Raw genomic sequence first — 18,423 nt, 5'->3', positions numbered from 1 at the left:
TATATTAATATTTTACTCCAGCAATTTAATAGTGTGTATTTGCTTAATTTTCTAATAAATTTTTATTAATGATTTCCCACATTAAATACTATAGTTTATAGTAAGCAATATATTGTTTTTAAACCATAAAGTACAGGTTATTTGTTGCAATAGTGGTTGAAACAAATTTTGCATTACAAACAAATTAACATTTTATAATTAAAAAAATAAATAAATAAAAAATAATAAAAAAAAAAAAAAAAATATATATATATATATATATATATATATATATATATATATATATATATATATATATAGTGTTTAGTAAAAGATTGTAGTTTATATGCAGATAATCAGTAAGGATAATCATTTTATAACTATATTATATATTGTATAAATGATTAACTATAGTAATTTATTGTAATGTGACATTATCGTTTGCTTTTTATATTTTATAACACAGCGATTTTAACCAAGCATGATAATATTAAGATCCTGAATTAGTTTATGTTATTCTATTATGTTTTCTTTGTGAATGTGGATATGTGAATAAAGTCATAAGTGTTTAACCAATTATTTTTATTTACATAATTTGAGTTCAGAAACTGCAGAGATGTTAAAATATTCGTTACGATATAATAATGATATAATGACTGAAATGGGAAACATATTAGTGAAATTCAATAGGTGGCGATAATGCTCTTTAGGAGTTAGTTAATTAGTTACCATATATGGTTTGCCTAGATTGTGTGTTCTAGATTGTGTGTGCCTGAAACGTGTGTGGTTCTGCGGGTCTGCAGCTGGATCTCATTTTAAAAGGTAAAAAAGCCCTTCCACTACCTGCACTGTCATGAAAATCCACAAGAGAGCAAAATACAAGTATCAAATTATAAGCAACAGGTTTTCAAGCCAAAAATTGATCAGGTTGATATTATATAGGTCTTAGAAACTTGTGTATCAAATATGATATGTACGGCTTTACAGTCAAAATGCTTTAGCTACTAAGTTTACAGTAATATCACTACAATATTCGGATAGCAAAATTAGATTGTATCGTCAGCAGAACTCTTACAGTTTTTGAAGATATTACTTAGTGAAATGACTGAAGTTACTAAGTAGTTTACAGTAACATTACTACAATATTATGGACTGAAAATGCTTTGTTCAGCGTCCTCTAAACCCCAAGTGCGGTGAGAGGTGGAATGCCAGATATACAATATATATACAACAGAGACAATTAAGATGTCAACAGTCCACTTTTTCAGTGCAGTGCAGTATTTGTGGCAGGCACAATGGTGTATTTATTAGTTATTTGTTTATTTCAACAAATACAGTTGGGAATAATCACTACCATAGTGAGACATCAATGTTCGCCTCGTAAGGAGCATCTTCACTTTCTCCTGCATTCACGGGTGTGCTTGTGTTGAAAGGTTAAAAATTATAAGGCAGTGGACCTGCTCTGTCATCAACCAAATAATGTGACTGAGGGGAATCTGGTTGAGAGAAATCCTGAACTTTTTTTAGACAGCTCTAAACGCTCTCCAAATCGCTGTCCATCTTCCCTGCGTCTGTGTTTGGGTTGCCGGCCGCAGGTAATGAAACCCTTTTTATGCAAACCCTTCCCTCTTTGGCTTAGTGAAAATTCTGTATCTGTTTGGTTGCGACTGTAACGCAGTGTACAGAAATTTGTTGAGGAGTTTAATTTGTAGGACACTTGGATTGTGTCTGTTTAGAACACAAATGTGCTCAGGTGTCATCATTAGGACATTTATACTATTTAAAGGCATAGTTCAGCCACAAATAAATATTTACTTATGATTTACTCAGCCTCAAGTGGCTCCAAAGCTTTAGGAGTTTCTTTTTTATGCTGAACACAAAAGATCTTTTGAAGAAACCATTGACATCCATAGTAGAAAAAGCAAATATTATGGAAGTTAATTGTTCCCAGTTTCCAGCTTTCTTCATTATATCTCCTTTTGTGTTAAAGGAGATATACATTTAAACAGGTTTGTGACATCGGGGTGGGGTCAAGTCCTAACTAAAAGGTTGAAAATCCCATGCACTAGACAATACACTGTAGGCCAGTGTTTCTCAACCAAGTTCCTGGAGGACCACCAGATTTGTACATTTTCTCCTTAACCAAACACACTTGATTCAAATCATCAGCTCATTTACCAGAGACTGAAAGACTTGTAATGCGTGTAACAGACAAAGGAGACATCCAAAACATGCAGTGTTGGTGGTACTCCAGGAACGTGATTGAAAAATACTGCTGTAGGCTACATAATATACAGTGCGCAACTAGTGGGACAATGCAGGAGGAGTTATTACCTTAAACCGTACTGTGAAAAGGTCCATTTTGGAGCTACTTTGTTCCTGATAAAGTCCCTGTAGACCCAGAACACACTTTAGACGAACATCAGGTTGCTGTAGAATATTTGAAAAACAAAACAAAGCCAAAAGTCAAAAACAACAGTCAAAACAACAATCATAAAAATTCAACTGCTCTTTAAACACAAGGCTGCTGGCTCACCCACCTTGTCATGCATCATCCATCCCACATACTTCAGGTAGCTGTCATTCAGAAACACTGAACTATACAACTTCATCCACACCGTCAGTTCCTCCATACAGATGGATCTGATTTCAGGAATCACGTCTCTGAAATTGACAATATGATGATGTACACTGCTGATTTTTTTTCCAATGGAGCCAGATTAAAATTGTGTTAAAAATAAACAGAACCTGTATCTCTTCAGAAAGACTCCTTTGAAAATGGCATCCATCATGTTCTCAATTTCAAGTTTTCTGTCCTGTAACTGAGGAATGAAAGATTTTCGTTAAAGTTGTTTATTCACATGATCTGTAGAACTGTACATCACTTCAACCATGCAAAAAAGTCAAAGCATTCAGATTTCTGAATGGTAGTTTAAAATGGATATTTCACCCAAAAGTTTAACTTTACTCACCCTTACTGTAAGTATCGTTTAATCGCAATTAATTTGGGTGCAATATATCGCCCAGCAAAAAATAGATATGTGTCAGCCCTACACCCACCCGGCATATTTTGTATGTCTTTCTTACTTAACACACCTGATTCAGATCATCAGTTCGTTAACAAAGCAAGCCATGAACTGATGCTTGTGTGTTAAATAAGAAAGACATATAAAATGAAGAGGTCAGAGAGGCCCGATGACTGGAATTGAGAACCACTGGTTTAGGGTAAGCTGCATGTAATTATGAATCATTTACTTTAGTAAGTAACATGATAATGACAGTGGGTTTTAGTTAAGTTTTTAAAACTCTATTTTTATGAATAATAAATAAATGGTGCAACTATTAAACTACATTCGATATGACATTTTATTTGCAACACCCAGCAATGGATGATGATTTTACTATGAAATATTGATTGCAGACCATTAATACTGTATTTATACTGTAACCGTTTAAATTCAAATTAAATATATCATCTAGCAAACAACAAATAAGATCTCTTTTTGAAGCTGCTTCTTGCACAGAAAAATCATAATGTGTTCCTCATATTTGGGTGTCATAATGTGGAGATCATTCCACCTTTAGTTTATCACTTCATAAAAGTCTAGTGATTAAAAAAGGCAAAAAAATCTGGCATCTTTAAAGTTATTATAGGAGTATGAATTAGTGGCGAAAGATGCCAATCGAATGAGTGTTCGCAGAAATATTTACTCATCAAAACTAAATTAAACTCACACCTGGGACTTGACAAGCATCAGTTTTGAGCTCCACTACAAAAACAACTATGTCGAGAAACACTGAACACTGTAACCAGACATGCCATCACAGTCTAACCTCACTGATCTTTCTCTGAATCCTGTCCAGCCTCGGAGAAGCTCGTTTGCTTGCCATCTTGGCCAGCTCGACCTCATACAACCGCTGACTGTTATCAATGCTGACACTGAGGTTTAGAGCCACATTCACCAAAGCGCTGAGCAGCTTCACTGCTGCAGAAACACAAATAACAGTGGCAAAACATCAGCCAGATCTGCATTTTTCAGCTCAAGAGAGGTTACGTTCAGGGGAAAGTTACCTGCCAGTGTACAGGTGTGCCTGAAAGCCCGAACTCTGGAATCGGAGAGCTCAGTCAGCAGTGAAATGAGTGTGTTTAAGAGGTAGCCATCGAAGATTACACAGCTCTGACACTGGGACACTAGCACCGATACGAACTCACAGAACTGTGAACGAAATCTCTTCCAGTACAGGCCAGACATGATAAGGGGATATTCGCCACTGTCCTGAGAATGGAAGGAGAAAATTTTATATTGAAACTTTATAGTACAGTACAATTCAAGTGTTTGTTTTGTTTTTTTAAACTAATACTTTAAATTAAACTGATCAATAAAGAAAAAATTTAAAACTTTATAAATAATGTTCTATTAAACTTTCTATTTAATTAAGAATAATGTGGTTGCAAAAAAATAAATATTAATAAGCTCGTTGCTTTAAAAAAAAACAGAAATGTGCCTTAAGCATTTATTCATTTTATCAAAATGCACTCTGATGGACTTCTACACTAAAGACAGGAGTAATGACTGCTGAAAACGCACCACTACCATCACAGGTAAAAATCACATTAAAATATATATAAAACTATTATTAAAATCATAATATAAATTCACAAAATGCTAAGAGTAATTATTAATTTAAAATATACGTTACAATATATTCATATTAATACAATATATATTTATATTAATAATAGGGCTGAACAATATATATCATTTCAGCACTGATATCGCAATGTGCACATCCGCAAGTCACATCGCAAGATATGCAATGTTAAGTCTGAATTTTAGTTGACCAGGCGCTACAGAATTGTATTTGAATACTGTATTTATACAGAATATATACAATTTATGCAAAAATAAAATTTTATGTTTCTAGTCCAAATATCTACATTTCAAAGCAAAAACAAGATTATTTTGCTTTACCCGCTATAAGATAATTTTATTTGTTTTGTCTTAATTTTGATTATTCAAAATTCTGAAGGTGAAAACAAACAATATTTTTTACATGATCTAAGAAATCCTTAGATATTTGGACTAGAAACGAGACAAAGCAAAGTAAAAAACAAAAAAACATTTTTTGTATTGTGATCATTCAATTTCTGTACCGGAATACTGTTGAACTCCCCAGAAAACCATCAAATAGTGCTTTTCAAAGTATCTTTTAAAACTCTATTCATATTGCAATATTTATCGCAGAATTTTTTTTTAAAAATAGCAATATCAGATTTCTCTAAAGTCAAGCCCTAAAAATCTTCTGTGATATATTTTGCAACAATTCCCCCATGGCCACATTTCGGTGTTGGTATAAAAACAATATGTTGAGCAGCCCTAACTTTAACAGCATCATGGTAAACATCAGATCCTCTTCAAAAGCTTTTTTTCTTTCTTTTTAAGTCCTCTTTTAAGTAACTTTGAAAAGGCTTGTGTGTTTGGTATTTTAATACATACCAAATATAATACAGATGTTAAATTATTTAAAATCTAACAATAAAAAGAGCAATCAATTTCACTTCATGATTATAATCTGCAAAATTATGTGAAGTGACGTAATCCGTACCATATCAAGAGGCCACGTGACAGTTAAAATCCACGGAAAAGCAAGGAACTTCTTGTATTGAAAACCAGCATCCTGTCATATAAAAACAGAGAGTTCAGTAAGAAATAAATAACATAGGAAAGCATTCAGCGATAAGCATGTCTGGTGTCAGACCTCATCCAGATCCTCCACCATTTTACTCATGACGTCAGTTCCCTGTTTGCTCTGAAACATCTCTGCTGTAACCATCCCTACAAAAGCACAAACACCAATCACATCCTGAACTACAACATCTAAATGCACAAAACACAAACAAACCACAAAGAATGAAACAAGACTATCCAAACTGTCCATGTAAGCTATCAATATTGTTATGATATCTGTTTACAAAAGAGAGTATTGAAATTGCGAAACTTGCCTTTGCACCCTGAACACTGGATAAAGAAGCTGATGAGATCAAGCAGTGCTGTGTCTCTGTCTACAGTATATGCATCAATCCAGTCGTCCACCACAGCCTTTCACAAAACAAACATATAATATAGATTTGTTTAAAGGGGACCTGTTATGCAAAAAGAACTTTTATAAGGGGTTTGTGTGGCAGCAGTTTATGATTATGACCAGCTTCTAATAGTAAAAATGTATTACTTAAATTTTTTATAAACACACTTCATAAAAAAAGTCTACAGAAACACTTTGATTAACAGCCTTTCCTTAGATGTCTCATTAGAGGGGCAAAACCCCGCCCATTAGTGACAATCTCTCCCTAATTAGCATATACTGTTAGTCTTGCTTTTGAATCTGCCACTATGCTGACACACAGGCATTTTGAAAAGAGGGCGATGGAGCACAATCTCATTTAAATTTAAAGCGACAGTCACAAAAATGACACAATTAGGATCAATGTCTAAAAGGGGCAGTTTCGAAGAGTTATAAAACATTATTTGTGGAATATTTTCAGATGAAACTTCACATACATACTCTAGGGACATGAGAGACTTCTTTTACATCTTGTAAGAAATGGGTATGATAGGTTCCCTTTAAATCTATAGCAGCTAAATAAATTTTTGTGTGTGATTTGTAGAGGTATTAATACCTGCATGGCGTTTCTGCCCATGCTGACCACTTCAAACAGTGTGACGGCTTCCACATCTCCATTTTTGAGCTGTTCGTTCTCTGCTCTGCCCAGGCTGCCATTACTGCTCTTTGAATGCTTTCGTTTGGCATTCTCAGAGCATTCCCGGGCTTTACGCTTTCCTCTCTGCACAAACAAACACACACACAAAAAACACATTTACAGATTTCCAATGATCTTACCATAAGCAAATTGTGTTGGTTGAGCTGTAATGAAAGTCTTTGAGATGCAAACTAGGGCTGCAAGACACTGGAAAAAACATTTCAATATTTTTGTATATTTATATAAACAGTTGAAGTCAGAATTATTAAACCCACTTTTATTTAATTATTTATTTTTTAATATGTCCCAAATGATGTTTACCAGAGCAAGGACATTTTCACAGTATGTCTGATAATATTTTTTCTTCTGGAGAAAGTCTTATTTGTTTTATTTCGGCTAGAATAAAAGCAATTTTTAATTTTTTTAAAAACATTTTTAGGTCAAAATTATTAGCCCCTTTAAACTATATATGTTTCCGATAGTCTACAGAACAAACCATCATTTTACAATAACTTGCCTAATTACCCTAACCTGCCTAGTTAACCTAATTAACCTAGTTAATGCTTTAAATGTCACTTAAAGCTGTATAGAAGTGTCTTGAAAAATATCTAGTCAAATATTATTTACTGTCATCATGGCAAAGATAAAATAAATCAGTTATTAGAAATGAGTTATTAAAACTATTATGTTTAGAAATGTGTTGAAAAAAAATCTTCTCTTTGATAACAAAAATTTGGGAAAAACAAACAGGGGGCTAAAAATTCTGACTTTAACTGTATATTGTAGGGCTGCACAATATATCATTTCAGCATCCATATCACAATGTGTATGTCGGCAATAGTCACATTGCAGGATATGCAGTGTTGAGTTGAGATTATAGTTGATCAGCACATCAATTGAGAATACATGAGATTTGTGGAATCACTGCAAAGTATAACCATAACAGAGTCAAACTGTATCATTTGCATGTGTTTAAAAAGGTATTTTAAGAGAGTTTAAAGCATTTAGGCACAAAAATTTACAACACTTGTAACTTTCATGAAGAATAATTTTACTGAATTATTAATACAATTACTATACACAGTGTTATTTTACATTTCATTATTCAATTTCTGTACCTGTTCTAAATACTGTTGGACTCTCCAGAAACCATAAAGCACTATTGCTTTTACTTTTTTTCTTTGCTCTATTGTAATTTTTACTGTTTGCAATTGGTTTATTATTATTTTATAATCAATTCTAGGGTTTTTTAACCTTTAATTGGAAAGTGGAGTGGAGGTTCCAGACAGGAAAGTATTGGGAGCAAAGAGAGGGAAAGGGTTGGCAAAGGACCTCGAGCCGGGAATCAAACTCGGGTCACCATGAGCACCACAGTGCTATATGTCGGCACACTTAACCACTATGCTATTGGCATCAACTTTATAATTTTTTATACAACATTCACAGACTTACAAAACCATCCCAATCAATCTAAATTCAAGATTTCAAGCTATCAGGGGAAATTGTATTCATATTGCAACATCCGTTTTTTCCAATATCATGCAGCCCTAATATATTGTGATATGAATACAATTTCAGCAGATTACTTGTGGAATAGATCCTTTTGTAAAGAATTAATTGTTTTAGTTCGATTTGGGATGATTTCAGGAAGCGTATCTGCATACAAAACTAATTACAAGCATAGATACATACAACAGAGCAAAAGATACAAATGAAATAAACAGAGCCTTATGTATTTTTTCTGAGTCTAACAGTATTCAAGTACAGAAATTGTTTAATGGAATATAACACTGTATAGTTTTCATTGTGTAATTAGTCATTAATTTCTTTCGGCTTAGTCCCTTATATATGAGGAGTCAAAACAGTGGAATGAACCGCCTACTATTCCGGCATATGTTTTACGCAGTGAATGCTCTTCCAGCTGCAACCCAGTACTAGGAAACACCCATACACTCTCACATTCACACATACCGCATGTCTTTGGACTGTAGAGGAAACCGGAGCACCAGGAGGAAACCCATGCGAACACAGGGAGAACATGCAAACGCAGAAATGCCAACTGGTCCAGCTGGGACTCGAACCAGTGACCTTCTTGCTGTGAGGCAACAATGCTAACCACTCAGCCATCGTGCCACCCAATTGTGTAAATAATTATATCCAATTATATTTAAGCTACAAAAATGTCATTTATTTTGCGCAGATGGCTCAAATTTGGTCACAGGCCTTAAAAAATGCAAAAAATAAACTTTCACTGTAAGGTTAAGCACTCCACTATGTTGTGAACTGTGGCTCCTGGTCAACTATAATCCCAGCTCAATATTGCAACTCCTGCGATGTGACTATTGTGGAGTCACACATTGCAATTTCGATGCTGAACTGATATATTGTGCAGCCCTAATGCAAACACTAATTTTTGTGGGTTTAGTTCTTGAGAGAAAAAGGAGTAGCCGCTCTTACCACAGTCTTCTGGCGGTTTTCATTTCTCTCACTTGAGGTGTGATGCACCGATGCACAGGAAGAAACATCAACTACTGAATTCTCTCTGAAAACAGGATGCAAAAACAGATGTTTATCTGTACACGTAGCATATGTTAAATAATAACATTTATATAACTTCATATTAAATAATAAAGTTTATGATGAAAATGCAAGCTAGCTTTCACGAGTCTCACTTTTGCACCGATCTGGACAGTAAAGTTGGCTCTGCTATCATCTCCTCTCAGATCATAGCTGGACTAGGAACTGATGCTCTTCTGAATTACAAAAAAAAAATCTATTTAAAATCTAAATAAAAGTGATAATAATTCAGTGACAATAAAAGTGCTAATATTATACAACAACTCTAACACACACATTAGTTATGATGAAGAAAAAATAAGAAAATCAAAAGACCACTTTCTCAATTCTCAGTTTTAGATTTAAAATGATAGTTTTGTGTTTGAGTACAAAACGATGTGTTTTGTTCTGCAAGAAATGTCATTTATTTATTGATTTTAAACCAAAATGTTGTTATTAACATTTTGCTCAATAAAACAACAATTTCAAAAAGATTTGAAAAACAGAGACAAATTATCTTTGCTTTAACAGAGCCCTCCACCCCACTGCACCATTTTTAGATATTTTTATAATATATTATGCACATTTTTATTTTGTTTTATATCATGTCATGATATATACATACATACATTAGCAAATACAAGTAAATAAAAGTTCACTTATATGTTCACTCATCTATTGTGTGTGTGTGTGTATATATGACAACACAATGAATCACAATAGGCTTAGCAAATATAAAATAAAGTAATTAAATAATATAGATAGAAATTAAATAAAATGGAGGGAAGAAAAAAGTGAGAAACAGATAAACAATGGTCAAACTGCAAATATTAATTTTAGATCTATGTGCTACATATATATATATATATACATATAGCACTGGCTCCCAAATAAGATAACATTTTTGATTGCAACCTTTGGTGGAGTACTGAATCTTCTCCATTGTAAGATGGTACATAAGATCCCTGATCCATTGATTAAAAGTTGAAGGAAATTTGCCCTTCCATTTGAAGCAGTATAAGACGTCTAGCTGAAAAAGAAATCATACTTTTAGAATTATTGTCTAAACTGGGATCTGTATTTAAACCAAATATTCCTACAGCTAAAATCAGAATTATTAAACAAAATATACATTTTTTAAAATATTTCCCAAATGATGTTTAACAGAGTAAAGACATTTTCACAGTATGTCTGATAATACTTTTTTCTTCTGGAGAAAGTCTTATTTGTTTCATTTTGGCTAGAATAAAAGCAGTTTTTAATATTTAAAAAAACATTTAAGGTCAAAATTATTAGCCCCTTTAAGCTATTTTTTTTTCCAATTGTCAACAGAACAAACCATCATTATACAATAACTTGCCTAATTACCCTAATCTGCTCAGTTAACCTAATTACCCTAGTTAAGCCTTTAAATGTCACTTTTAGCTGTATAGAAGTGTCTTGAAAAATATTATTTGCTGCCATCATGGCAAAGATCAAATAAACCAATTATTAGAAATGAGTTCTTAAAACTTTTATGTTTAGAAATGTGTTGAAAAAAATCTTCTCTCTGTTAAACAAAACAATACTCTAAATGTGACCATGGACCACAAATCTAGTCTCTTGTATATAGCCAAAGACACATATTTTCTTTTACGCCAAGAATCACTAGACATTCCCTGAATATAATATATTTTGTAATTGTTTCCAAAGCACATGTATTTTCGAAATCCTTCATAAAATACATCATTCAGTAATGCTATATTGTTGACAAAGCAATGTTTTACATTTACAGACATTAAAGCTTATGCTACAGTGATTTTCCGTAGTATCTACAAGAAGCTACATAAAGCCTGCACGTTAGATGTTATAATTTTACCCCAAACTTCCACAATTTCTTCACTTCCACGTTAATGGAACAAATTTTGTGCCTTTTCCGTTTGCGTTTGGCTGAAGACACGAGATTTACCACAGGAAACTCACAAAAATAAAAACACGAAGTGACATGCGGCCACTACTTGCATGCCATTGGCTGAGATGCACGTCAACAAAACAAAAACAAAAACCTGATTGGCTACTTTGGGTGTCAATCAGAATTCTCCCCTTTCTCTGCTACCGTGTCATTTGGAAACAAAAGCTTCATGCAGCTTCATTCATTCGAATGTGTAAACCTGTGCGAAACGTTATCAATATTATTGGAATAGAAACACGTTTGCTACGACATAAATATTGAACCTTGAACAAATAAGCATAGAAAGGATAAGTGTCAGCTTAACTGTTTACATTAGTTTTTTTGTTTATTATGTATACCACGACAGCTATGCAAAAACAGTCTGATTAATCTTACCAGTGACAGCCGTCATCTGGATAGGAGGATTAATGTAAAGCTCACTGCATCTATAGATTCGGATACTCCCAGTCAAACATATTCGCGTGCACGTCAACGAGAGCGCGCTTTACGTCTGACGTCAGCCTACTTGAGGTATATTACATAATTTAAATCCTTTCATTATTAATCTCCTTTTAATCCTTGCAATATTCCATATACACCGCTGTAAATTCTCCCAACCTATACTTTGTCTTATTGTTTTTGAAAAGGAACTTCAACAGTACATTACAACTATTGCTTCCTCTACAAATCTTAAAGCTTTCAGAACTGTTAACTTATTTTCCTTTTTTAATTTTCTTAACACGTGATTTTATATTATTTGTTGTTTGTTTGTTTTTTGTTTTTTTTTCTCTTGTATGTGATTATTTGATGCTTTACTTCTCTGTAAATTTGTATGATGCTGTTATTGTTATCCAATGTGACATAAATAAAAAATAAAAAAAATAAAAACTAAAGCAAATCCTAGAACTGCTGTCTATTGACTCTGATTTGAGTTAGATAGCTTTCCTCTAATGCTCTTAATTTATTTATCTTCATACACTTTCATACAATTTTAATTTACTTACCCCATTGTTTGTTTTGTTAGTCTTTTTTCTTTCCGCAGCTAATATGTATTTTCCCTCTTTTGTATCTCTCTTATATTAATCTCCTGATTGTGGTTGTATATTTTCATTCATGAAAGATAATAAAAATAAATACATTTAAAAATTTAAGCAAATCCTGTATTTGGGTATTTTAACTCGGACCCCACAAAAGAACATAATGTTTTGTTTTTTGTTATTGTTTTTTTAATAAATTGAATTATTTTCTTGAGTAAATTTTACATTCACAAATGCAAATTCTCAAATAGTAAACCTGCCTTTGCCTTTGTTGTCTGAAGATATGGAGAATTATATAAAGTTGATTTCAGGATCGACTAATAAGAAGGCTTTAAAAACTGAAAATATGCTCCGCTTTTAAGATCTTCGTTTAAGTAATCTTAAATTAACCCTTGTTTTGCAAAAACCTCTAATGTCTTTTTCCCTTTCTCTCTTCTCTTTATTTCCTTATTTCTTATGTTGTTATTTTTTTCCATTGTGCCATACTGTACTGCACTTTTTTCAATGTCACTTGTTGATAGATAATTTCTGTTTTATGTACGGTTATGTATGTTCCTGAATTCAGCAATAAAAATAAAGAAAGAAAGAAAAATTATATATATATATATATGTGTGTGTGTGTGTGTGTGTGTGTGTGTGTGTGTGTGTGTGTGTGTGTATATGGATACAATATCTACCTCCAGCAATGTTAAAGCTTTAAAATCAATAATTATGTGAATATATTTATAGTGTTGTCTCTTTTCTATAATATCCATCTGACTGTATTCTATGTGACCTTTTATACATCACTGTGATCATGGTTTGAGATTGGTCTGTATGTTATTTTCACACTTAAGAGATATAATTGTCATATTGTTATTATACAAGCTTGACAAAAAAATGCTTTACCAAATAATTTTAGCAACTAAAAGAAAAAATGCTTACTTTCAACATATTTTTTCATAAATACAACTTAATATAAAGATTATATACATGTATATTAACGATGATATGAAATGACATAATGAAACTAATTTAAATATTAATACTAAGCATTAATTCAATTCTAATATGTAATACAAAATAAATTAAATAAAAACAAATGAGAATTTTTTCAGCTGGGTGTTTTGTTTTTATTTATTTGTGTATTTTATTTGTATAAACCTTTTTAATGACTATAAATCACCATAATCACCTCTGATCATTTGTTTGTGTTTATTTTGAGTCAATGTGCTGGTTCCTGTACATATGAAATAGATGGGCATATGAAATGAACAATGCTAGCACCATCATGTAAAGAACAAGTGTAACAGTCACTTCAAGTATACAGATGCATCATAAAAAAACATTATTGCACAGTTTTTTAAACATACTGTATAAAAGCCCAGGCCAATGCTCAGGCCAACAATGCTAAAATATCTAAATGCATCAACTCAATTAGTCAGAAGTCTTCAAACTCAGAATGTAAACCGTTTTCTTTACAACAGAAATCTTTCAAATATATCTGGATCACATTATCACAGTCTTATTTGTGGTCTATATACAGATGAATAAATCAAATTACACTCTAAAATCATTGAATTTTGGTGAACGTTTTTTTCTCCATCCTCTTCAGGATCCAGCAGTTATGAGAGATTAGAGACAAATTCCACAACTGGATTGAGGTCTTCGATGAGTTCTTCTGAGAGCGACAGTACTGTTGATATCATGTTTTGTGTTAAATCTGACACCCTGTGAAAAGAGCATGCGTTATTTATGCTGCATTACTTTGTTGTGATTTTAACAAATGGTATCAAAATCATTCTCACCAGCTCACGTGATGTGCTGGCAGCTGAGGATCCTGCTTGGACCCGTCCTCTGTCAAAAGAGACATCTTCAACTGCTTGAAATTGGCTTCAATGTCCTTTCTTATGATGGACAATGGCACAATGTCTTTGAGAGAGATAAGCACTTGCTGTTCGAGAAAGAACAAATAAGAATAGCACAAAGAATCAGATTTTCATGGACAAGATCACATAGATAAAATGATGTGAATTCAAATTCAGCTGACCCACTCACATAAATTGCTGACAGCTGATGTGCAATGTATTTATGACTGCCCAGATGCTTCATATCTTCATCTAACTGCTGACTAAAAACAAGCAGCTGGTTCAGCTTCCCAATATGAGGAAAATAACCTGGAAGAATGAAACCATTCCAAGACAAACTGGTTAATCAACTAAAAAGCATACTGTAGTGCAGATAGATATACTGTACATATACATATATATATATATATATATATATATATATATATATATATATATATATATACTCCCTGACAGAAGTCTTATCGCCTATCCAAGTTTTAGGAACGACAAATAATAACTTGACTTCTAGTTGATCATTTGGTATCAGAAGTGGTTTATATGAAAGGCAAAGGCCTCTAGATTACGCTTATTTTACCAAAATATAATATGATCATGTCTTGATTTTTAATAATTTAATTAGGACAGTAAGGTCTGACTTTGCTTTGACAAAAGTCTTGTCACTTAAATAATGTACAGTATAGAATATAAAGTCATGGTGCAGTAGAAGAAGAATTAATATTGTGTCTGACTCCCATGAACTTGGAGGACTGCATCCACACATCTCTGCAATGACTCAAATAACTTATTAATAAAGTCATCTGGAATGGCAAAGAAAGAGTTCTTGCAAGACTCACAGAGTTCATCAAGATTCTTTGAATTCATCTTCAATGAGTCCTCCTTGTCTGATGACTGGGCTGGCCAATCCTGGAGCAACTTGACCTTCTCTGCTTTCAGGAACTTTGATGTGGAGGCTGAAGTATAAGGAGCGCTATTCTGCTGAACAATTTGTCCTCTCCTGTGGTTTGCAATGTAATGGAAAGCACAAATGTCTTGATATCTCAGGCTGTTGATGTTGCCATCCACTCTGCAGATTTCTCGCATGCCCCAATACTGAATGTAACCCAAAACCATGATTTTTCCTTTACCAAACTTGACTGATTTCTGTGAGAATCTTGGGTCCATGTGGGTTCTAATAGTTGTTCTGCAGTATTTGTGATGATTGGGATGAAGTTCAACAGATGATTCTACCTTCTGCCACTTTTCCAAATCATCAACTAGAAGTCAAGTTATTATTTGTTGCTCTTACAACTGTGTGTATGTGTGTGTAGTTGTCCTTAAACCAAAAACAACACCCACTCTTGTTCTAGGGCAACTTTGATTACATTTTTTGATCCACTTCAAATGTTGACTACTATATAAATATGGAGTATGAACATAAGGAAGATTTTAAAAAGCTAAATACTTTAACAAGAAAGCTAAAAAAATGTTGTTGTTTTTTTACTTTTGCTTCTTTTATTATCTGTTCATTATTTCAATTTAATAAAACCTCTTTTTATATTTATTTACTTATTCAAGAGGTTACTTTTGTAAATATTTTTCACCTCTTGGGGCCAAAAAACTTTGTAAACTTTATAAATTAACCTTAAGACACAACATAAAAAATGTGTAGACTACTTGTTTATTCTATCCCAATACTATCTTTTATCCATTTTCTTTCCAAATACTATAAATACTTTATTACCCAAGGGTTTTAGCCATTGGACATTCGATTGAACATGCCTAACTACCATTTTACACATTTATTCCAGTTCTGTAGACTCACCTTCTGAAGGAGGTCTTTCCAGCATGTCAATAGGGCTGCCATGTATCATGTAAACTTCCACTCGAGGGAACATAGTGGATAACCCTACAGTATCCAAATACTCCTAAGAAATATAAATAAATGGGAATACATCATGCAAACATCATTAAGTTATGCAGAATGATTAACCAGTGATTAGTTACCTCAAGCTGAAGCTCTGGGTCTGACAGATGTTCAAGACACTGGTTCATCTGATATATTATCTCAGCCCCTATTGACAAAATCAGTTTAGATGTTGTAGATACACTTTCCGGCCACTTTATTGGGTACACCTGCTTAATGGAATGCAGTTAGGCATGTTGACGTGGTCCAGGCAATCTGCTTAAAGGGTTACTCACTCTCATGTTGTTCCCACTAAAACTGTTTAATAGAGTTGTTATTTTTGTTTTATTTGCACACAAAAGGATTCTAGTAGCTTGATAATATTCTGATTGAACCTTTGAAAACATTTACAGTCTGTTTTAAGGATTGTTTTTTGGGGGGGGGGACTTTGAATGAGTCAGAAACCTTGGTGCCAATGTAGAGATCCAATGTGAGAGATCAGTGATCTCTAAGATTTTACCTAAAATATTTTTATTTGTATTCCAAAGATGAACCAAGGTCTCGGGGGTTTGGAAAAACACAAGAATGAGTAATTAATAAGAATTTACATTTGGGGTAAACTGACACTTTAAGTTAAAAAATGTAATTACATAGGGATAGAAAAGGCTGTCACGGTGGTGCAGTGGGTAGTACAATCGCCTCACAGCAAGAGGGTCGCTGGTTCAAGCCCTGGCTGGGTCAGTTGGCATTTCTGTTTGGAGTTTGCATGTTCTCCCCTTGTTTGCGTGGGTTTCCTCTGTGTGCTCCGGTTTTCCCCACAGTCCAAAGACATGGGCTATAGGTGAGTTGAATAAACTAAATTGGCCGTAGTGCATGTGTGTGAATGCAAGTGTGTGAACGCAAGTGTGAATGTATGGGTGTTTCCCAGTATTGGGTTGTGGCTGGAAGGGCATCCGCTGCGTAAAACATATGCTGGATAAGTTGATGGTTCATTCCGCTGTGGTGACCCCTGATTAATAAAGGAAATAAGCCGAAAAGAAAATGAATAAATGAATGAATGAAGGATTGAAAAGTGAATTAAGTGACTTTAAATGTATGGATGTTGGTGCCAGACAGGCTGGTATGTGTATTTCAGAAACTACCGATCTGTGTCAATGATCCATGTCTATTTTATATACAACCAATGGTATGATTTACAAAGAATGATCCGAAAAAGAGATGACATGCAGTGAGCGGCAATTCAATGATTAATATGCCATCCTGATGCCAGATGTCAGAGGAGAAGCATCTCTGAATGGACAACACATCCAACCATGAAACAGATAAGCAACAGCAACAAAACAGTGACTTTCCTGTCAGCTAAAACAGCAAATTGAGGGAACAATTCAAATAAGCACATCAAAATGACTGTTCCTATACAGGAAATCAGGGAAAAGGTTTTGTCTGGTCTTCAGTCTTGATTTCTGCTGCAAGATACAAAAGGTAAGTTCAGAATTTTGGTGTAAAGGACATTTAAAGAATGGATCCATCCTGCCTTGTACAAATGGTTCTTGGGGAATCTATGCCACAATGAATCAAAGTAGTACTGAAGACAAAAGAGGTTCAAACCCGATACTAGCGAAGCATACCTAATAAAGTGTACCTAATAAATTGTCAGCACATCTAACTTGCCCAGTCTTATGCTCACCTTGGCTTTGGAAGCATTCAGACTCCACAGGACTTGTATCCTGTTTAAACTGCTCCTGAATCTGCTGACGTGAATTAGATATATGAATATATTGGGAGATAGCATATCAGTATTTATCAAGTGTCTCTGACCTGATGGACCTGAGCTCTGATCAGCAGATCCAGCTGACCGCAGAGACACAGCATCTCCAGTGCCACCTGCTCACTGCTCAGATGGATGGGCATCAGCGGTTTCCTCAGGCATACCTTCACTGTAAGCGTTTAATAACCGAGAAATAAAGCGCATCAGACAGATGATTGATAATTAGAAAGAAGCGACCATTACTGAAAAGATCGCATTACCTTTGAAATGTGCACTGTACGAATAAGGCTTGCAAAGCGGATCCGTCAGACTGACTGCTGCCATCGTCACCGTAATAATCCAACCAGTAACATAAATTCATATGATTATTAACACCGAATTTACTGGTTAATTCATTCATCAACGCCGTTTGTCACCCTGACGTTGCGAAGAGACCTGTCAGTGGTTCTCTTCTTCATAGTCCATAATGCTCATTCACACAGCGGACTGAGATGTAAATAAAAGGCGTGGTCAAAACGACAAGAACCCACCGAATACATAGATGCACTAAAATGACCTGGTTCCGAAATAGAATAAAGCCAGAAGAATGGTCATTTTTATCACACAAGTGTCAGAATAGGCGGGGCTTTGTGGTTTTGTAATTAGTCAGTTATGAGGCAAA

At 33.9% G+C, this 18,423-nt stretch overlaps 2 protein-coding genes across 5 annotated transcripts in view; both read right to left on the bottom strand.

Moving 5' to 3' along the window:
• Positions 1-11,716, bottom strand: part of si:ch211-269e2.1 (cohesin subunit SA-2) — a 47,736-nt gene extending 36,020 nt beyond the window's left edge. Inside the window, exons 1-13 of one of the 4 annotated variants that reach the window (XM_056465598.1) lie at positions 11,622-11,716; positions 10,211-10,325; positions 9,412-9,492; positions 9,197-9,281; positions 6,659-6,823; positions 5,984-6,080; positions 5,740-5,816; positions 5,587-5,658; positions 4,052-4,256; positions 3,814-3,965; positions 2,728-2,801; positions 2,520-2,643; positions 2,314-2,409 (exon numbers count right to left, since the gene is read on the bottom strand). In XM_056465598.1, the coding sequence (XP_056321573.1) occupies positions 2,314-2,409; positions 2,520-2,643; positions 2,728-2,801; positions 3,814-3,965; positions 4,052-4,256; positions 5,587-5,658; positions 5,740-5,816; positions 5,984-6,080; positions 6,659-6,823; positions 9,197-9,281; positions 9,412-9,452 (1,188 nt within the window). In that variant the 5' untranslated portion in view covers positions 9,453-9,492; positions 10,211-10,325; positions 11,622-11,716. Of the gene's footprint in view, positions 1-2,313; positions 2,410-2,519; positions 2,644-2,727; positions 2,802-3,813; positions 3,966-4,051; positions 4,257-5,586; positions 5,659-5,739; positions 5,817-5,983; positions 6,081-6,658; positions 6,824-9,196; positions 9,282-9,411; positions 9,493-10,210; positions 10,326-11,153; positions 11,245-11,621 lie in introns of those variants that run through there. The other 3 variants (XM_056465599.1, XM_056465597.1, XM_056465601.1) reach the window with 3 other exon arrangements.
• A 1,725-nt stretch (positions 11,717-13,441) lies between these two features.
• On the bottom strand, positions 13,442-18,312 carry si:ch211-218d20.15 (uncharacterized). Its single transcript, XM_056465242.1, has 8 exons — positions 18,023-18,312; positions 17,813-17,931; positions 17,682-17,742; positions 16,096-16,163; positions 15,914-16,016; positions 14,300-14,418; positions 14,050-14,195; positions 13,442-13,972 (listed from the first exon to the last, which is right to left on the bottom strand). Exons 1-8 carry the CDS (start codon positions 18,084-18,086, stop codon positions 13,867-13,869), a joined length of 786 nt encoding a protein of 261 aa, XP_056321217.1. The 5' UTR covers positions 18,087-18,312; the 3' UTR covers positions 13,442-13,866.
• Between the last annotated feature and the right edge of the window lie 111 nt (positions 18,313-18,423).

The sequence above is a fragment of the Danio aesculapii genome, chromosome 9, assembly GCF_903798145.1.
Source record: "Danio aesculapii chromosome 9, fDanAes4.1, whole genome shotgun sequence".
NCBI lineage: Eukaryota > Metazoa > Chordata > Actinopteri > Cypriniformes > Danionidae > Danio > Danio aesculapii.
Note: the sequence above shows the minus strand (reverse complement) of the source record. Positions and strands in the feature narration are given on the sequence as shown.

Coding starts and splice junctions, on each gene's coding strand:
- si:ch211-218d20.15 (XM_056465242.1), bottom strand. CDS start 18,086: ATGGCAGCAGTCAGTCTGACGGATCCGCTTTGCAAGCCTTATTCGTAC. Junction 16,017..16,095: donor ACCCAGAGCTTCAGCTTGAG/GTAACTAATCAC, acceptor TATATTTCTTAG/GAGTATTTGGATACTGTAGG. Junction 14,196..14,299: donor ATCAGCTGTCAGCAATTTAT/GTGAGTGGGTCA, acceptor TTTCTCGAACAG/CAAGTGCTTATCTCTCTCAA.